This window comes from Molothrus ater, chromosome 19, assembly GCF_012460135.2.
Source record: "Molothrus ater isolate BHLD 08-10-18 breed brown headed cowbird chromosome 19, BPBGC_Mater_1.1, whole genome shotgun sequence".
Classification (NCBI taxonomy): domain Eukaryota; kingdom Metazoa; phylum Chordata; class Aves; order Passeriformes; family Icteridae; genus Molothrus; species Molothrus ater.
This window is the reverse complement of record NC_050496.2, coordinates 11612274-11632198: the sequence shown is the minus strand read 5'-3', so window position 1 is coordinate 11632198 and position 19925 is coordinate 11612274. Positions and strand designations below refer to the sequence as shown.

Sequence of the window (19925 nt, the reverse complement as noted above, 5' to 3'; positions counted from 1 at the left end):
GAGGGAAGGGCACAAGGAAGCTGAGCTGGGAATGAGGTGGCAATAAATGGATGAAATCCCTGAATGGGGGGAAACGCTGGGCAGGGGGCAGAGCTGGGGTGTGTGCAGGTGTTCCTGGGGGTGCTGGGATGGCGGCAGGAGCGTTTGGGAATGGCAGGAACACATGGGAATGGCAGGAACACATGGGAATGGCAGGAACACATGGGAATGGCAGGAACGTTTGGGAATGGCAGGAACACATGGGAATGGCAGAACACATGGGAACGGCAGGAACACATGGGAACGGCAGGAACGTTTGGGAACGGCAGGAACACTTGGGAATGGCAGGAACGTTTGGGAATAGCAGGAACACATGGGAATGGCAGGAACGTTTGGGAATGGCAGGAACACATGGGAATGGCAGGAATGTTTGGGAACGGCAGGAACACATGGGAATGGCAGGAACGTTTGGGAATGGCAGGAATGTTTGGGAATGGCAGGAATGTTTGGGAATAGCAGGAATGTTTGGGAACGGCAGGAATGTTTGGGAATAGCAGGAACGTTTGGGAATGGCAGGAACACATGGGAATGGCAGGAACACATGGGAATGGCAGGAACGTTTGGGAATGGCAGGAACGTTTGGGAATGGCAGGAACACTTGGGAATGGCAGGAATGTTTGGGAACGGCAGGAACACATGGGAATGGCAGGAACGTTTGGGAATGGCAGGAATGTTTGGGAATGGCAGGAATGTTTGGGAACGGCAGGAATGTTTGGGAACGGCAGGAATGTTTGGGAATAGCAGGAACGTTTGGGAATGGCAGGAACACATGGGAATGGCAGGAACGTTTGGGAATGGCAGGAATGTTTGGGAATGGCAGGAACGTTTGGGAATGGCAGGAATGTTTGGGAACAGCAGGAGAAGGCTCTGGGGCTGCTCATGGGGAGCAGCAGCACCCAGCCCATCCCCAGCTCCAGCCTCGCCATCCCTGCCTGGTGCTGCCTGCTTCCTCACCAGCTCCTGATAAATCCCCCTTTCCTTTTCAAGTGCTTCTGAGTGGTTTTTCCTGCCTTTCCCTCCGAGACTCTCTGTGTCTGATCCCTCTCCCATCAGAAGCTGCTCCCTGCCAAGGCCGGGAGACGTGAGCGTGGCGCAGGAAATGAACTGATTAAATTAATTGGGATGTGTAAAATCTCTGCCTCAGATGATTCAGCCAAGCCCTTCATCTGCTGGGAGCTCTTTCAGGAGCTCTGGGAAGGGAGCAGGAGCTCGTTTGCTCCAAGGGCCTGGTGCATGTAATGACACTGAGCGTGCTGCTGCTGCTCCTGCCCTGGGAATTAATCCTCAGGCAGGAGCTGTGAGGTCAGGGAGGCTTTGGGAATCAGCTCTGTGTGCTGCCAGCAGCACCTCTTGTGGGCCACGTGTGTGCACCACGTGCTGCGTCACCCCTGGTGTTATTTGGATTTTTTTAATTTTGATTTTTGTTTTGATTTTTCCTTTATTTTTAGTTTTCCTGTTATTTAGTTTTTCTGTTATTTTTCCTGTTATTTAGTTTTCCTGTTATTTTAGTTTTCCTGTTATTTTTCCTGTTATTTTATTTTTCCTGCTATTTTATTTTTCCTGTTATTTTATTTTTCCTGTTATTTTATTTTTCTTGTTATTTTATTTTTCCTGCTATTTTATTTTTCCTGCTATTTTATTTTTCCTGTTATTTTATTTTTCCTGCTATTTTATTTTTCCTGTTATTTTATTTTTCCTGTTATTATTTTTCCTGTTATTTTATTTTTCCTGTTATTTTATTTTTCCTGCTATTTTATTTTTCCTGCTATTTTATTTTTCCTGTTATTTTATTTTTCCTGTTATTATTTTTCCCCCGTTATTTTTCCCCCGTTATTTTTCCCCGTTATTTTTCCCCGTTATTTTTCCCCATTATTTTCCCCCCATTTTTCCCCCCGTTTTTTTCCCTGTTATTTTTCCCCTGTTATTTTTTCCCTGTTTTTTTTTTTTTTTTTTTTTTTTACTTTTATTTTTCTAATAAGTGACGATGCCACCAGGGCTGTTCCCAGTGAAGGACCCTGGGTTTGGCCCTCAGTTGGGAACAGCCCTGGTGGCATTGTCACTGTGAGGTTCTGTGCCTTGCCAGGGAGTTTCCCCCACCCACTGGGGAGTTTTGGGGGGTGCTGGAAGCTTCTGGGGCTCTTTTGGGGTTGGGCTGGTCCTGGAGTGGTGTTTGAGAAGGGATTTGGGTGTGGGGCTCGGGCTGGGGTTTGAGGAGGAATTTGGAGGTCAAACTCTGGGTGACGTTTAAGAAGGGGTTTGGAGGTTGAGCTCTGGTTGATGTTTGGGGTGGGGTTTGGGGGTTGAGCTCTGAGTGATTTTTTTGTGGTGGCATTTGCTCCAAGTGCCAGTCAGGAGGAATTTGAGTGTTGAGCTCTCAGTGATTTTTGGGGCGGGATTTGGGTGTTGGGCTCTGGTTGATGTTTGAGAAGGGGTTTAGGAGTCAAACTCTGAGTGATTTTTTTGTAGTGGGATTTAGATATTGTCCTCCAAGTGCCATTCAGGACGAATTTGAGTGTTGGGCTCTCGGTGATGTTTGGGATGAGATTTGGGGGTCAAACTCTGAGTGATTTTTTTTTGAGGAGGATTTTGGGTGTTGGGCTCTGTTGATGTTTAAGAAGGGGTTTGGGGCTTGTGCTTTGGGTGATATTTGGGGTGAGGTTTGGGGGCTGAGCTCTCAGTGATTTTTCTGCGGTGGGATTTGCTCCAAGTGCCACTCATGAGGGGTTTGTGTGTTGAACTCCCTGTGTTTGGTGCAGGAGGGAGCTGATGGGGCCAGTGCTGGTTCTCCAGCACCCTCCAGGCTCCAGCCAGACCCCAGGATAATCCATGGGAACAAGGGGGAGGCAGTGCTGCTGAAGGGAACAGCCTTTTCTGGGGGCTCCTGTGCTGCATGGAGGCCCCAGACAAACCCTGACTCCCTGTTTATGTTCCTCTAAAAGCCTCAGCACAGGCAGGCACCTCTTTGATCTGCCAAAAATGCTGGAAAATGAGATTTTTCCGTGTTGGGGCTGCAGTCACACACCCTGCACAGGGGGCTCCTGGCTGTCCCATTCCCACTGAATGCCAGGGCTCTGGAGCATGGGAAGCCTGTGCTCTCTGCTCAAGTACCCTGAGCCTTCCTAGCAGTAAATAAAAGCTATTTTTAAAAAGAAATCCTTATTTTGACCATAGTTGGGCAGCTCCACGGAGCCTCTTTTGCAGCATTTTTGTTGTCTGAGTGCAGCCTTCCTGAGGACTGGGTCAGCCCAGCTTTGGGGGGCTCGTTCCCAGCTTTTCCCTGGGTTTGGTTTGCAGCTCTGGTGGGATCCCACCTGCCAGAGGTGTGGAATTCCCAGGATTGCACCTGCCTGGGAGCCCGTGGGATGCAGCTCCCCCTGGTACCTGCAAGGCACGCTGTGCCTAATTACTGGCACTAATTAAAACCCTCTTCTGGAGGTGGCAGATAAGAGCAGCAGCGTTTCCTGCGTGGCAGCAGATGCTCTCCAGCACCCATCTGCTCCTCGCCTTTCCAGCCCTTCTGTGCTCCCTGGAATTCCTCCTGCAGTGGGAGAAGGATGGGGAAAACAAGGGTGGGGAGGTTTGGAGGAGGAGATGGCAGCAGGGGATGGATTTGGCTGCTGAGGGGCACCTGGAGAGCAGTGGCACTGATGGCTTCAGCCCCAGGAGCTGCCAGAATTCCTTGGAAAAAAGGCTTTAAAACAGGGAAAGTTAAGGGAAGACATGGTTGGAATCCTTGGAAAATAAAGGATTTAAAACAGGGAAAGTTAAGGGAAGACATGGCTGACAGGAATCCTTGGGAAAAAAAAGGATTAAAACAGGGAAAGTTAAGGGAAGACATGGCTGACAGGAATCCTTGGGAAAAAAAGGATTTAAAACAGGGAAAGTTAAGGGAAGACATGGTTGGAATCCTTGGAAAATAAAGGCTTTAAAACAGGGAAAGTTAAGGGAAGACATGGTTGGAATCCTTGGAAAAAAAAGGCTTTAAAACGGGGAAAGTTAAGGGAAGACATGGCTGACAGGAATCCTTGGAAAAAAAAAAGGATTTAAAAGAGGGAAAGTTAAGGGAAGACATGGTTGGAATCCTTGGGAAAAAAAGGATTAAAAAGCCTTTAAACCAGGAAAAGCTTGGGGAGGGGGGAAGATAAGGGTGGAATCCTTGTAGGAAAACCTTTAAAAACCAGGGAAATCTGACAAAAGACAAGGCTGGAAGCTTTGGGAAAAGCCTTTTAAAAACAGGAAAAGCTGAGGGAAGATAAGGGTGGAATCCTTGGGAAAAAAACCCTTTAAAACAAGAAAAGGTGAGGGAAAACAGGAGTGGAATTCTAGGAAAAAAACCTATAAAAAATAGGGAAATTTGAGGGAAGACAAGGGTGGAGTCCTTGGAAAAAAACCTTTAAAACCAGGAAAATTCTAGGAAAAAACCTTTTAAAAATAGGGAAAGTTGAGGGAAAGCAGGGCTGGAATCCTTGGAAAAGACCTTTAAAGCAGGGAAAGCTGAGGGGGAAGACCAGGGTGGAATCCTTGGAAAAAAGCCTTTAAACCAGGGGAAAATGATGCCAAGGGTGGAATCATTGAAAAGAGCTTTTAAACCAGGGAAAGCTGAGGGAAAGCAGGGCTGGAATCCTTGATTTATCTCAGCTGTTAAGGGTGAGGATTTCACTGCAACTGCTTTGTGCTCCTGGGGAAGGGCTGCCAGCTCCTGGCGCTGGCGTTTTCTTTGGGGAATTGTTCCTTCTCCCCCTCCCCGTGGCCAGACGAGGGTCAGTCCCAGCTGTTCCGCTCTCCTGCTTTTCCTGGCACAGCAATAACCCGGAATTCCAGCTGCAGGGAACGAGGGGTGTGCTGGAGAGCAATTTGGAGCAGCTTTTTTGCCGCTCTGCTGCTCCCCCCAGGTGTTCCCTGAGCTTTGAGCAGCCGCTCCTGCTGGAGCTGGAATTGCACAGCAGAAGAACATTGGAGGCTTTTCTGCCTTTCCCATATTCGTCAACACCAAGTAATTTCCACAATCAGCCAGGGAGCAGCGGTTAATTAGGGATTTTAATAAGTTTGTGGTGCATCCATGCTTGGCACTGCCTCTCCTCCCCTTCTCCCACACCTGAGAGAGGGGAGCTGACAAATCCGAGCCAGCTCAGGCCTTGGAAGTTCAGCTGGAGGAGGAATTCCTGGAGTCCCTGAACTTGGAGATCTCTCCAGAGGCCTTGGATGAGGAAATGGGTGGGGGAAAGGTGCAGGAGCTGGGAATGGTTTTCCTTCCAGCATCTCCACCCGAGGGAAGCTCCCGATTGTCCTCGCTGGGTTTGTTCAGCCTGGAGAGAGGAGATGTTGGGCTGGGAGAAGGAGCCTGTGCCAGAGGGGACCAGCCCCTCCTGCCCCCCCGGGCTGTCTGCAGGGCTTTTGCAGCTAAAGCAGGGCTAAAACTGGTCCTAAAGCCCCTCAGAGGGGCTGCACGTAGCGTGACTGGGGGGAGCTTTGTGGTGGTGGGTAGGAGCAGGCCGGTGGCGAGGGGAGAGCCTTGGAGTGCCTGTGGCAATCAGAAGTGGAAGGGTGATTTTGTGTGTTTATTGTGATTGCTGAAGGGAGGATCAGGCAGGACGTGGGGTGGGTGAGTTGGGTGATGTCCCACTGCCTGGTTTGTCGTGTGTTGCTTGTGCTGGACAATAAGGCAAGGGCAGAAGCAGCTGCTCGGGTCAGGGGGTATTTAGTGGCAGCTCCAATGGCTCGGGGGTGATGGGATTTTGGGATTGACGGGAGGATGCTGAGGGTGTTGATTTCAAGGCCATAATTCAGTGGTTACTTGAGACAGCAATGGTTGTTCCTAGGAGTAGCTAATGATGAAGATTGGATTTGCTTGGGGGTTCATTAGCAGGGGAAGGAGTTGAACCATCATTTTCGGGGTATGGGCCCGATAGCTTGTTTAGCTGACCCTGCTAGAAAGGAATATAAAGGAAGTCTGGAGGGTTTTGATTCCTCTAGTGTAGGTTCATTCCTGCTTTTCTAAGTGCTAGGAAATGAGAGGGTTGGTTTAGCTCCATGTTCACTTTAGCAGAGTGACCCTTAGTGTTCAAGCACATTTCCAGTAGGGCCTTAGGTAATGTGAAAAACGCCAATCACTTGTTTTTAAAATTTTTAAAGTTTTGTAGTAATAAAATGGTTATGAAAATAGTAATACAATTAGAGTAATAATAATTTGGACAGTTTGAATTAGGACAATATGAGACAACAAATACAAAGAGTTACGGACAGTCTGGGTACCTTTTTCTGGGCAGAATGAGCCCTAAAAAGGACCCACGTTAACAAAGGATTAACCCTTAAAAGCAACAGCCTGTTGCATATTCATACACCTCATACATGATGCATAAATTCCATTCAAACACAGGATTCTGTCTGGGCAGTGTCAGCTTCTTCCTCTGAATCCTAAATCTTCAGGGCTGAGGACACAGGAAGAAGTTCATTTCTTCTGATAATGGAGCAAGAAATTCTCTTTCTCTGAAAGATTCAGGTGTCCTGTGGCTGCTATCTCTGTGCGAGTCCTTTCTTTAAAAAAATCTCCTACACAGCATCGTTTCTATTTTAACAATTTTTATAACCTAAAACTCTATTTAACACGGTACTTAAGAGCATTAATACAGCATCACTTTCTAACACAACACATATAATATTCATTTGAATATCTGCAAAAAGCCAATCATGAAATTCGTGCGTTTTTCACAGGTAAGGAGGCAGGGCCCAGGTAGCAAATTGGCATTCTGGTATGTCAGAGGCACGGGGCTCGTGTGAGAGGCAGGAAGGGTTTTCATTCATTTATTGACTGCTCCTGTCGGGATCCTGGGCTCCAGAGCACTCTGGGCTCCAGGGCTTAGGAGAGGTTAAAGCCAGGCCTAAATGGGAGGAGGAGAAGGGCTCTGGAGCCAGGTGGGGAGGGCTGGAGGAGCTCCACGGGTGTGGATTTGGGAGCTGAGGCAGCGCAGGAGCTCTGAGTCAACAGAGCCTCGGTGTGTTTGTGCACCAAAGCTGAGCTCAGGGCTAATGCAAACAGTTTTCATTAAGGAATAATCAAAAATAAAAAGCCATTTCACATGCTGATAAGGAGGCAGTCGGGTTTTTTTTCACTTCAGCAGCAGTTTAAGCCACGCTCAAAGCCATTTATCTTCTCTCCAGCGCTGGCTGCAGAGGATATGAAAAATGCAGCAGGCTGCACATATGTAATTAAACTTTTGGCAGAATCTTTGCCCCGCAGCTTTACTAAGAAATTCAATAATGACAAATCGAGTGGAATATCTAAAGGACTTTTTGTGAACAAGATTTAAAATAATGTCTGTGGCACGGGGAGTTATTTGCCACCTAATTGTCTTGGCAGGGCTGCGGGAGCAGCCTGTCTGTGGTGTCAGCTCTTCTTTACAGCCCGGCCCTTGTTCTGCTCTTATCTCCACTCCAATTTGCCATTGAGGCTTTCCTGGTTGCCAGCCAAGCCCGTGCTTATCCCTAATGAGTGTTTTGTTCCCCCAGCCCCATTTCCAGCTGGGAATGCTCCTGCCTGTCCCGGTCCCTCCCGAGCTGGCAGCGCTGCTCTGTAATTATCCTTTCCTTTTTATCCTCCGTTCCAGCAGCACTTGGAAGTCGAGCCCATCCCTTGAGCCGGCTCTGTGTGACGCTCTGAAAGCGATGCCGGGATTGTCTCCCTGCTTGTGGTGTTGCTGCCTTTATCCCTGGCTAATCCAGGGATCATTTAGAGGAGAGGTGGTTTTGTGTCCAGGCTGGCCCTCCAAGCCCTCCTCAGCGCTTCCCCTGGCAAAGCTGCACCAATTCTTTTCCATTGCCACAGGTTTTCCCTGTTTTCCTCACCCCTGTGGCGTCCCCCCCATCCTTTGTCACTACTGGCCTTGGTGGGGTTCGGATCTCCTTGGAAAAGGCGATTTTTCATCATTTTCCCCCAACAGGACCAAGCAGACTAATTCAAAATAATATGTAAAATATAAAATAATCATTAATGAGGTGTCTGATAGAGCTGAGCTGGGACTGAGCACCTGAGGAGGTGGCAGTGAAGTGGCAGAGCTGGGCTGGGCTTTTGTTTTTGTTGGTTGGCTTCAAACTGAAAGGTCGGAGGGTTAGCTGGGATATTGGGGAGGAATTCCTGCCTGGGAGGATGGAGAGGCCCTGGAAAAGAATTCCCAGAGCATCTCTGGCTGCCCCTGGATCCCTGGCAGTGTCCAAGGCCAGGCTGGAGCAGCCTGGGGCAGTGGGAGGTGTCCCTGTGGCACTGGGTGGGATTTGAGGTAATTTCCCACCCAAATCCTTCCATAATTATGGGCACTGCTGCACTGGGCACTTCCCTCTCTATTTGAACCTCTGGGATTTGAAGCTTTTATCAATTTATTTTTAAAATGAATTTAATTAACGTGCAAGGAGAGTTCTGGAGGTGAAGGCACCGCGTCCCTTTGGAGTGCAAGGAGCAGCAGGTGACCGTGGGTGGTGGGAATGGCAGGAGGAGAGAATGAGGGGAATTGTGGAGAGCAAGAACTGAGCTGCTCATCCTGTCCCCATGGCAGGGCTGGCACTGGCTGAGCTTTGAGGTTCCTTCCCCCCAGAGCACTCCAGAATCCCGTGATTCCGTGAAAATCTGTCCATTGTGGTGTTTTATGGAACGCTTGGAGCTTTCTGGGGTTTGCCACTTGTGGGGAATTTCTTGTCTGCCCAGAATCCCTTCATCCCCTCCCTGGGAACCCTTTGGTGCCCGAGGGGGATTCCTGCTCTTTCAATGCCCAGTTTAATTTACCAGCAAACCTAAAGTTTATTTGTAAAAGCAAATACCTTTTTTTTTTATTATTATTATTATTTATTTATCAGTTCAGTGGAATTCCCATTGTTCCTTGTATCTCCCAGTGCTGGTTTTACCTGTGTTTGTAAAGACAAATCCAGCATTCCTCTCACTGCTGTGCTGACCCCATAACCGTGTTCTGTGGGTCAGCCTGGGCAGGGCCAGGTCAGGGTGAGCTGTTGGTGGGGACAAGGGCACGTGTGCTGTGAAAAACTCCAATCGCTTGGTTTTTAAAATTTTAAAAGTTTCATAGTGATAAAATGGTTATAAAATAATAGTAATACAATTAGAGTAATAATAATTTGGATAAATTTGAATTAGGACAATATGAGACAATGAAGACAAAGAGTTACAGACAGTCTGGGTACCTTTTCTGGGCAGCAGGAGCCCCAAAAAGGACCCACGTAAACAGAGGATTAACCCTTAAAAACAACAGCCTGTTGCATATTCAATATTCAATATTCATACACCTCATCCATGATGCATAAATTCCATTCAAACACAGGATTCTGTCTGGGCAGTGCCAGCTTCTTCCTCTTAATCCTAAATCTGAATCCTAAATCTTCAGGGCTGAGGACACAGGAAGAAGTTCATTTCTTCTGATAATGGAGCAAGAAATTCTCTTTCTCTGAAAGATTCAGGTGTCCTGTGGCTGCTATCTCTGTGCGAGTCCTTTCTTTAAACAAAGTCTCCTACACAGCACATTTCTATTTTAACATTTTTTATAACCTAAAACTCTATTTAACACAGTACTTAAGAGAATTAATACAGCATCACTTTCTAACACAACACATATAATATTCATTTGAATATTTGTGAAAAGCCAATCATTAAAATTACACATTTTCCACGCGTGCCAAGCAATTAAATGACCCCAGAGCGGTGCCAGGAGCAGGAATTGCATCCCGAGGTGCCACCCTGTGCCAGGGCTGCCAGCATTCCCACAGTGCCTTGGCCAGCCTGGCATCTGTTTGTCCTTGTCATGCTTCAAACTAAATGTTTATCCTTGTCCCCACGGGCTGGAGCAGAGCTGAGGCTCTGCCACCAAATGTCACAGCCCGGGGGTGGCGTTTGGGGACAGCCGGCTCTGCGTGGCCGTGACAAGGACAATATTTGCTTGGGCAGCAGCATCTTGCTGTGTTTGCAGAGTGGTGGTGGCAGTGGCTCTGTGCTGGGGCCAGCCAGGGGTGCCGCTGTCACCTGTGACACCAGGGAATGCACCTGCTGCTGCTGCTGCCCAGGGGGAGGTGTGGCTCTCGCCTGCTTTGTGGCGCCAAAAATCCCCCCAAAATCCCCCCAAAAATTCCCCCAAACATCCCCCAAACATCTCCAAAACATCCCCCAAAATTCCCTCAAAAATCCCCCCAAAAATCCCCCCCAAAATCCCCCCCAAATTCCCCCCAAAAATTCCCCAAAACATCCCCCAAACATCCCCCAAAAATTCCCCAAAACATCCCCCAAAAATCCCCCCAAAATCCCCCCAAAATTCCCCAGAAATCCCCCAAACATCTCCAAAACATCCCCCAAAATTCCCTCAAAAATTCCCCCAAAAAATTCCCCCAAAAATCCTCCCCAAAATCCCCCCAAAAATTCCCCAAAACATCCCCCACACATCCCCCCAAAATTCCCCAAAACATCCCCCAAAAATCCCCCCAAAATTCCCCAGAAATCCCCCAAACATCTCCAAAACATCCCCCAAAATTCCCTCGAAAATTCCCCCAAAAAATTCCCCCAAAAATCCCCCCCAAAATCCCCCCAAAATTCCCCAAAACATCCCCCAAAAATCCCCCAAAACCCCCCAAAAATTCCCCAGAAATCCCCCAAACATCTCCAAAACATCCCCCAAAATTCCCTCAAAAATTCCCCCCAAAAAATCCCCCAAAAATCCTCCCCAAAATCCCCCCAAAAATTCCCCAAAACATCCCCCAAACATCCCCCCAAAAATTCCCCAGAAATCCCCCAAACATCTCCAAAACATCCCCCAAAATTCCCTCAAAAATTCCCCCAAAAATCCCCCCAAATCCCCCCAAAAATCCAGGGGTTGTGGCCTCAGCTGTGCTGGGGAGGCTCGGGCTGGAATCTCCTCATGGGAAAGGTGGGCAGGTGATGGAAGGGGCTGCTCAGGGAGGTGTCACCACCCCTGGAGGTGGCCAAGGAACCACTCAGGGCTCTGGGGACCAGGTGGGGATTGGCCAGGGCTGGCACTCGATGATCCTGGAGGGCTTTTCCGAGGAGGGGGGTTCTTTTCCCAGCTGGATGGTTCTGTGAGAGCACCTCCAGTTCTTGTTCTGTGAGAGCACCTCCAGTTCTTGTTCTGTGAGAGCACCTCCAGTTCTTGTTCTGTGAGAACACCTCCAGTTCTTGTTCTGTGAGAGCACCTCCAGTTCTTGCTCTGTGAGAGCACCTCCAGTTCTTTATGAAAACACCTCCAGTTCTTGTTCTGTGAGAGCACCTCCAGTTCTTGCTCTGTGAGAGCACCTCCAGTTCTTGCTCTGTGAGAACATTTTCAGTTCTTGCTTTGTGAGAACATTTTCAGTTCTTGCTCTGTGAGAGCACCTTCAGTTCTTTATGAAAACACCTTCATCCCCCCAAAAATCCCCCCAAAAATTCTTCAGTTCTTGCTTTATGAAAACACCTCCAGTTCTTGCTTTGTGAGAGCACCTCCAGTTCTTGCTTTGTGAGAACACCTCCAGTTCTTGCTTTGTGAGAGCACCTCCAGTTCTTGCTCTGTGAGAACATTATCAGTTCTTGCTTTTTGAGAACTTTTTCAGTTCTTGCCTTATGAAAACACCTCCAGTTCCTGCTTTGCGAAAACACCTCCAGTTTTTTATGAAAACACCTCCAGTTCTTGCTCTGTGAGAACATTTTCAGTTCTTGTTCTGTGAGAACACCTCCAGTTCTTGCTTTATGAAAACACCTCCAGTTCTTGCTTTGTGAGAACATTTTCAGTTCTTGCTCTGTGAGAGCACCTTCAGTTCTTTATGAAAACACCTTCATCCCCCCAAAAATCCCCCCAAAAATTCTTCAGTTCTTGCTCTGTGAGAACACCTCCAGTTCTTGTTGTGCTCCCTGTGTTGCTGTTTTGGGAAGCCTGCAGCTGTCTGGTTTTTGTGTCCCCGTGTTGGTGACACCTCTGCCTTCCCAAGGTGACATCCCTGCGTTTGCAGCAGCCTCAGGTCCTGAACTGGCTCTGAAATCCCCCACTGGGATGTGTGATGTGCCAGGGCAGCTCTGGCATCCCACCAGAATCATTTCAGGCACCTCCCTGCCCTGCCCAGACAAAAAACCTGGGAGCTGGGGGGGGTCAAGGAGCAGGAGGGAGAATTTGATCATTCCAGAGGGGGGAATTGCGGTGTCTGAGTGCCAGATCTTGGATTGGGAGCTGAGGCTGAGGAAGCTGAGCTCCTCATTTCTTGCCCTGGTCGTGCTGAAGGTGCTGGGTGGGCTTTGCCTGGATCCTTCCACCCCTCCCAGCCCAGATTTGGGCTCGGGTTTTTGGGGTTTGGGTCCAAATAACTGATGGGAAGAGAGGTGAGAGCACCAATCCTGCTGGGAGCAGAGGTTTGGGAGAGCCTGGAGCTGCCCAGGGATGCAAAGGACAAAAGGTTTTGGTAGTGGAGGAAACGGTGGTGAAAAGCAGCTGTTTGGGGAGGGAAATGCAAAGGAAGTTTTGGGGGTTTTCCTTCATAAAGGCAATGGAGATGCTGCCCTGCCAGCTTTGGGATGGGGCAAGGTCTCACTGTGGGGCTCAGCAGCTCTGCCCCCATCACCCTCATCATCCTCATCATCCTCATCATCCTCATCATCCTCATCATCCTCATCAGCCCCAGAGCTTGGCCCAGCCAGGCTGGAGCTTTGCTGGGTGGGACCAGGAGCAGATCCCTGGAGGAGAAGGAGGAGGAGGAGGAGGAGGAGGAGGCAGAGTATTGGGGTCTCCCTGAGCTCTGCACTGTGGGGAACCCCCTGCCCTGTTTGGTTTCATTCCTTTCTTTGCTTTGTCCTTCTGGGGAGAGGGGCAGGAGCTGCCCAGCTGTGCCCTCCCTGGCTGAGCCCAGTGTCCTCTGTCCCCTCCTTGGCTGACCCTGGTGGTTTTTCTGTCCCCTCCCTGGCTGAGCCCAGTGTTTTCTATGCCCACCTTGGCTGCCCCTGACATTTTCTGTCCCCTCCTTGGTTGATCCCAGTGTTTTCTGACCCCTTCTTGGCTGACCCTGGTGCTCTTTGTCCCCTCCCTGGCTGACCCCAGTGTTTTTTATCCCTGCTTTGGCTGACCCTGATATTTTCTGTCCCCTCCTTGGCTGACCCCGGTGTTTCCTATCCCCTTCCTGGCTGACCCTGGTGTTTTCTGTCCCCAGACAAGGCTGAGAACGGGGAGCCCTACCAGAGGAGGAGGGGAGCGGGGCCCCCCCTGCCCGAGGGCCCCCCAGCATTCCCAGCACCCCAGGACGGAGCCGCCCTGGCCAGGAGCAGCAGCTGGAGGAGGATTTTGCTGATGATCCTGGCTATCACCATCCACAACATCCCAGGTGAGCCCATCCCCGCTCGGATCCCGCTCCTCCCCTGGCACCCCTGTTCCCCTGGCAGGTGGCACGGGCTGAGTGGGCGCCTTTGGCCGGGATTTCTGAGCCGCATTTGGTGGGGCTGAGCCACGTGAGGCCTTGGCAGCAGCAGAGCTGGTGGGGAGGGGGCTGGGGGGGGCCTGGAGCAGCTGCAGCCACCCCGGTGCCAGCCCAGCGTGGGTGGGAGCTGGAGCTCCCTGGGTGGGTGGGGAGAGGTGGCAAACCCTGAAAACCCTGAAAATCCTACAAACCCCACAAACCCTGCAAACCCTAAAACCCTGAAAACCCCGCAAACCCTGAAAAACATACAAACCCTACAAACCCTACAAACCCTGAAAACCCCGCAAACCCTGAAAACCCTGCAAACCATACAAACCCTGCAAACCATACAAACCCTGCAAACCCTACAAACCCCGCAAACCCTAAAAACCATACAAACCCTACAAACCCTGCAAACCCCAAAAACCCTGCAAACACTGGGAACCCCACAAACCCTGCAAACCCTACAAGCCCTGCAAACCCTGAAAACCATACAAACCCTGCAAACCCTGAAAATCCTGCAAACCCTACAAACCCCACAAACCTTACAAACCCTGCAAACCCTACAGGGAATTGTTTTGGGGGCTTGGAGATTCCTTAAGGGGGATGAGCTCCCCTTTTATTGGAATTGATTTAGGGACTTGGAGATTCCCTAAGGGAGATGAGCTCCCCTTTTATTGGAACTGTTTTAGGGACTTGCAGCCCCAAGATGGATGAGCTCCCCTTTTTTGCCAGCAGGGAATTGTTTTGGGGATTGGAGCCCTAAGATGGATGAGCTCCCCTTTTATTGGAATTGATTTAGGGACTTGGAACCCTAAAGGGGATGAGCTCCCCTTTTATTGGAATTGATTTAGGGACTTGGAACCCTAAAGGGGATGAGCTCCCCTTTTATTTGAATTGTTTTAGGGATTTGGAGATTCTCTAGGGGGGATGAGCTCCCCTTTTATTGGAATTGTTTTAGGGACTTGCAGCCCCAAGATGGATGAGCTCCCCTTTATTGCCAGCAGGGAATTGTTTCGGGGATTGGAGCCCTAAGATGGATGAGCTCCCCTTTTATTGGAATTGATTTAGGGACTTGGAGATTCCCTAAGGGAGATGAGCTCCCCTTTTATTTGAATTGTTTTGGGGACTTGGAACCCTAAAGGGGATGAGCTCCCCTTTTATTGGAATTGTTTTAAGGACTTGGAGATTCCCTAAAGGGGATGAGCTCCCCTTTTATTGGAATTGTTTTGGGGACTTGCAGCCTCTCTCAGGGCCTCTGTCTGTGTGCAGGCTGGGAGCAGCTTCTTGAGGAGGGGAGAGGTTGGAGCCCCCAGGCCAGGCTGCCACAGCCCCTGGGTGTTTGTGGGGGAAAGGTTGGATCATTTGCTCCAAAGCTGGGAATGCCAATGGAAGGGATAAATTGATAATGACAGGAGATGCCAAACTGCAGACTCTTGCTGCTAATTAATATTCATATATGCCAGCTTTAGCAGAACATTAATTATGTATTTAATCAAGCCCTGTTTATTCTGCTTTAGCTTTGTACCTTGGGTGGCTGTTAGGCTGAAGACTTCAGATTAATTAAAATGTTACTGCTGTACCACAAATAACAATTAGAGAGGTGTGAGCTGAGCAGCTCTGCCTTTGTGTGGGGAGGGGAGGGGACACCCAGGACCCTCCAGGACCCTGCAGGACCCTCCAGGGCTGGATCTGGGATGCTCCTGGGGGCTCTGCCCTGCTCCCAGCTCTGCTGCCTGATCTCAGGCTGCTGCAGGAGCCCCTCTGATCCTGGGCTGGGTTTGGGGTTGGGGGTGAAAGGAGGGGGCTGTGGAGCAGATTTGGGCTGGATTTGGGGTTGGGGGTGAAAGGAGGGGGTTGTGGAGCAGATCCTGGGGTGAAGATGGAATTAGGGATGAAGGCAGGGGCTGTGGAGCAGGTTTGGGCTGGATTTGGGGTTGGGGATGAAATGAGGGGGCTGTGGAGCAGATTTGGGCTGGATTTGGGGTTGGGGATGAAGTGAGAGGGCTGTGGAGTAGATCCTGGGCTTGGGGCTGAGGGCAGGGGCTGTGGAGCAGATCCTGGAATGAAGGGAAGGGGTTGTGGAGCAGATTTGGGCTGAATTTGGGGTTGAGGATGAAATGAGGGGGCTGTGGAGCAGATTTGTGCTGAATTTGGGGTTGGGGGTGAAGGGAAGGGGATGTGGAGCAGATCCTGGGCTAAAGATGGATTTAGGGATGAAGGCAGGGGCTGTGGAGCAGGTTTGGGGTGGATTTGGGGTTGGGGATGAAATGAGGGGGCTGTGGAGCAGATCCTGCGCTTGGGGATGAGGGCAGGGGCTGTGGAGCAGATCCTGGAATGAAGGCAGGGGTTGTGGAGCAGCTCCTGGGCTGGATTTGGTGTTAGGGGTGAAATGAGGGGGCTTGTGGGGCAGATTTGGGCTGGATTTGGGGTTGGGGATGGAATGAGGGGGCTGTGGAGCGGGTTTGGGCTGGATTTGGGGTCGGGGATGAAGGAAGGGGCTGTGGAGCAGGTTTGGGCTGGATTTGGGGTTGGTGATCACGAGAAGGGGCTGTGGAGCAGATCCTGGGGTGAAGATGGAATTAGGGATGAAGGAAGGGGCTGTGGGGCAGATTTGGGCTGGATTTGGGGCTGGGGATGGAATGAGGGGGCTGTGGGGCAGATTTGGGCTGGATTTGGGGCTGGGGATGGAATGAGGGGGCTGTGGAGCAGGTTTGGGCTGCAGGGGATCAGCGCCGGCCCAGGCTCCGTGCTGTGCTGGCAGATTGCAGTTCCTGAAGGGAAGGGAGGTGATTTCCAGGCTGCTTGCTTTGTCATTAGCAAAAATTGATTGGATTCCCCCTCGTGGGACGGGGCTGGGCCTCCCGAGGGAAGGGCACTGAGTGCCAGATTGCATCTCAATTACCAACAGCTCTGATCCCTGATGTGAATATTCTCCCAGCTCCATTAAAAAAGCTGGGAGTGGGAGCTTTCAGTTGGAGTGATGGGGGTTTTCTGTGGTGGGGCTGCTGAGACTGAGGCTGTTCTCCAATTGCTGAGGGTTTGGGAACCTGCTGGGGCACCCATTAATCTGGGCCTGGTCTGGGGGATGCCTCTGCCTGGAATTCCAACATCCCTCCCGCTCCTGGAGCGCCCCCATTCCTGCTGCAAGGGTGAGGAAGAGGAGGAAAAGGAGGAAAAGGAGGAAGAGGAGGAAGAGGCTTCCCTGCAGCCTTGCATCCCCAGGAGGATGCAGGAAAGGGGGGTGCTGCTGGGTGCAGGGAGCTCCTGGGGCAGCAATTCCATGGAATGGAGCAGCAATTCCATGGGATTTGAGGGAATGAAGCAGCAATTCCATCTGATTGCAGGGAATGGAGCGGGAATTCCATGGGCTTTGAGGGAATGGAGCGGGAATTCCATGGGATTTGAGGGAATGGAGCAGCAATTCCATGGGATTGCAGGGAATGGAGCGGGAATTCCATGAGATTTGAGGGAATGGAGCAGCAATTCCATGGAATGGAGCAGGAATTCCATGGGATTTCAGGGAATGGAGCAGCAATTCCATGGGATTGCAGGGAATGGAGCAGGAATTCCATGGGATTTGAGGGAATGGAGCAGCAATTCCATGGGATTTCAGGGAATGGAGCAGCTGGACAGGGAGCAGTGCTGCTCCTCACAGGGATGGGAAGATCCACATTGGAAGATCCATGAGTTTTTCCCAGCTTTTCTGCTCTGGAGAGAAAATCCAGCTGGGAATTCCAGAGGGAGCCAGGGACGAGCAGGGAATTGCAGAGGGGCCAGGGACCCTGTGAGGGACACAGGTGACACCCCCAGGTTTGGGTGATGCTCTCAGAGAGAGACACAGGTGACATCCCCAGGGGTGAGGTGACATCCTCAGGTTTGAGTGATGTCCCCAGGTGAAGGACACAGGTGCCATCCCCAGGGCCCAGGTGCCATCCCCAGCCGTGGCTGCTGCTCCCAGGCTGGTTTTGGCCCCGTGGCCCCAGCTCAGCTCCTCCAGGGCTCCCCCTGCAATGGGAGCAGCTGAAGGAAATCCTCATTTTCCAGGCTGGGGAGTTCCCCTCAGGCTGCTGAGGAGGGGACACGGGGGTCTCTGATGTCCCCCTGCCACCAGCTCATCTGTCACAACCTCATTTGGAGGCAGCCACTGATAACAACACATCAATGTTTTGTCAGCAGCGCAGCCAGCAAGGTGACAAAAGGCAATTAAACCCAGCATTTTCAGCAGCAAAAGGCAATTAAACCCAGGATTTTCAGCAGCTGGGATGAAATATTCCACTGAAATATTCATGTGGGAGCTGCTTCCCTGCCTTGTCCCCATCAGAGCTCGGGTCTGTCACGTTAAACCTCGCTGAGCAGTGGCCTGAGAAAGCATTTCTGTGCTGGGAATGAAACTTTAAATATCTCTGATGGATTCAGGTGCTGTGGGGTCGGGAGAGCTCAGCGGGGCCAGTCCCTGCTCTCTGCTCTGCTCATCTGGGAAAGAGTTCTGTGCTTCCAGAGAAGCCTTTCCAGGATGGAGGAGCGCTGGGATGTTGGGCAGTTGCTGGAATTCTTTAAAATCGGGCGGAGTTCTATAAAATCAGGATGAGTTCTAGAAATTCAGGTGGAGCTCTAGAAAATCAGGTGGAGTTCTAGAAATTCAGGTGGAGCTCTATAAAATCAGGATGAGTTCTAGAAATTCAGGTGGAGCTCTATAAAATCAGGTGGAGTTCTTTCAAAATCAGGAATTCTTTAAGATCAGGTGGATTTCTTTCAAATCAGGTGGAATTCTTTAAATTCAGGTGGAGTTCTATAAAATCAGATGGAGCTCTTTGAAATCAAGTGGAGTTCTTAGAAAATCAGGTGGAATCCTTTAAAATCAGGTGAAATTCTTTAAATTCAGGTGGAGTTGTTTAAAATCAGATGGAGTTCTTTAAATTCAGGTGGAGTTCTTGCAAAATCAGGTGTAATTCTTTCAAATCAGGTGGAATTCTATAAAATCATGTGGAATTCTTTAAAAATCAGGTGGAGTTCTTTAAATTCAGGTGGAATTCTTTAAAATTGGGTGGAATTCTTTCAAACAGGTGGAATACTTTAAAATCAGGTGTAATTCTTTAAAAATCAGGTGGAGTTCTTTCAAATCAGATGTAATTCTTTAAAAATCAGGTGGAGTTCTTTAAATTCAGGTGGAATTCTTTAAAATCAGGTGGAATTCTTTCAAACAGGTGGAGTTCTTTAAAATCAGGTGGAATTCTTTAAAAATAAGGTGGAATACTTTAAAATCAGGTGGAATTCTCTAAAAATCGGGTGGAATTCTATAAATTCGGGTGGAGTTCCTTAAAAATCAGGTGGAATTCTTTAAAAATCCGGCGGAGTTCTTCAAAATCAAGTGGAATCCTTTCAAAATCGGGTGTTCTCTAAAATCAGGTGGAATCCTTTCAAAATCAGGTGGAATCCTTTCAAAATCAGGTGGAATCCTTTCAAAATCAGGTGGAGGCTGAGCTGTCAGCTCCCGCTCAGCTGCTGCAGCTCCATGGGATTGCGTTGAGGATTGAAATGAGGATTTGCTTCTGTGGGAGGAGGAGAAGAGAGGATGAGGATGGGCTGAGGATGAGCTGAGGCTCTGAGGGGGTTAAACCAGGCTTAGCAATGAGCAGGGTCTCCTCCTGCCCCCCAAATCCCACCTGAACGCCCACAACCCCTCAGGTGCTGCTGCTGGGAACCTGGGGAATCCCTGGGATCTGCTAATCCTGGAGCAACGATGGCAAAATGGAGATTCCTGGAGAGCCCTTCAGCCTGCAGGGACACAGCTCTGAGTGGCAGGGCTTAAACTCTTGGAGAAATCCAAACCTCATTATGGCAAGATGAATTTCCCACTCGGAGCTGAGCAGCTCTTCCAAGAGCGGGATGAATCATGGATGAGAGCTCGGCAGCCGGGGAGCCGCCCTGGGCTGGGCGGAGGAGCAGCTCCAGAGCCCCCGGGAGGGCACAGGGGCACCCCCAGCTCTGGCAGGGCCTGGGGGGTCCCAGGGCTGTGGGACGGGCAGGGCCTGCGGGGTTTGGGAGCGCTGAGCAGGATTTGGGAGCGCTGAGCAGGGTTTGGGATCGCTGAACAGGATTTGGGATTGCTGAACAGGATTTGGGAGCACTGAGCAGGATTTGGGATCGCTGAACAGGATTTGGGATCGCTGAACAGGATTTGGGAGCACTGAGCAGGGTTTGGGATCACTGAGCAGGGTTTGGGATCACTGAGCAGGATTTGGGAGCGCTGAGCAGGATTTGGGACCATTGAGCAGGATTTGGGACCACTGAGCAGGGTTTGGGATCGCTGAGCAGGATTTGGGAGCGCTGAGCAGGACTTGGGATCGCTGAGCAGGATTTGGGATCGCTGAGCAGGATTTGGGACCGCTCAGCAGGACTTGGGACCACTGAGCAGGACGTGGGACCACTGAGCAGGATTTGGGACCACTCAGCAGGATTTGGGATCACTCAGC

At 50.2% G+C, this 19925-nt stretch overlaps 1 protein-coding gene across 1 annotated transcript in view; it reads left to right on the top strand.

Moving 5' to 3' along the window:
* SLC39A11 (solute carrier family 39 member 11) overlaps nucleotides 1-19925 on the top strand; it is an 81968-nt gene that overhangs the window by 37714 nt on the left and 24329 nt on the right. The window contains exon 6 of the mRNA XM_036394801.2: nucleotides 13207-13377. Coding sequence (XP_036250694.1) covers nucleotides 13207-13377 — 171 coding nt within the window. The remainder of the gene's footprint in view (nucleotides 1-13206; nucleotides 13378-19925) is intronic.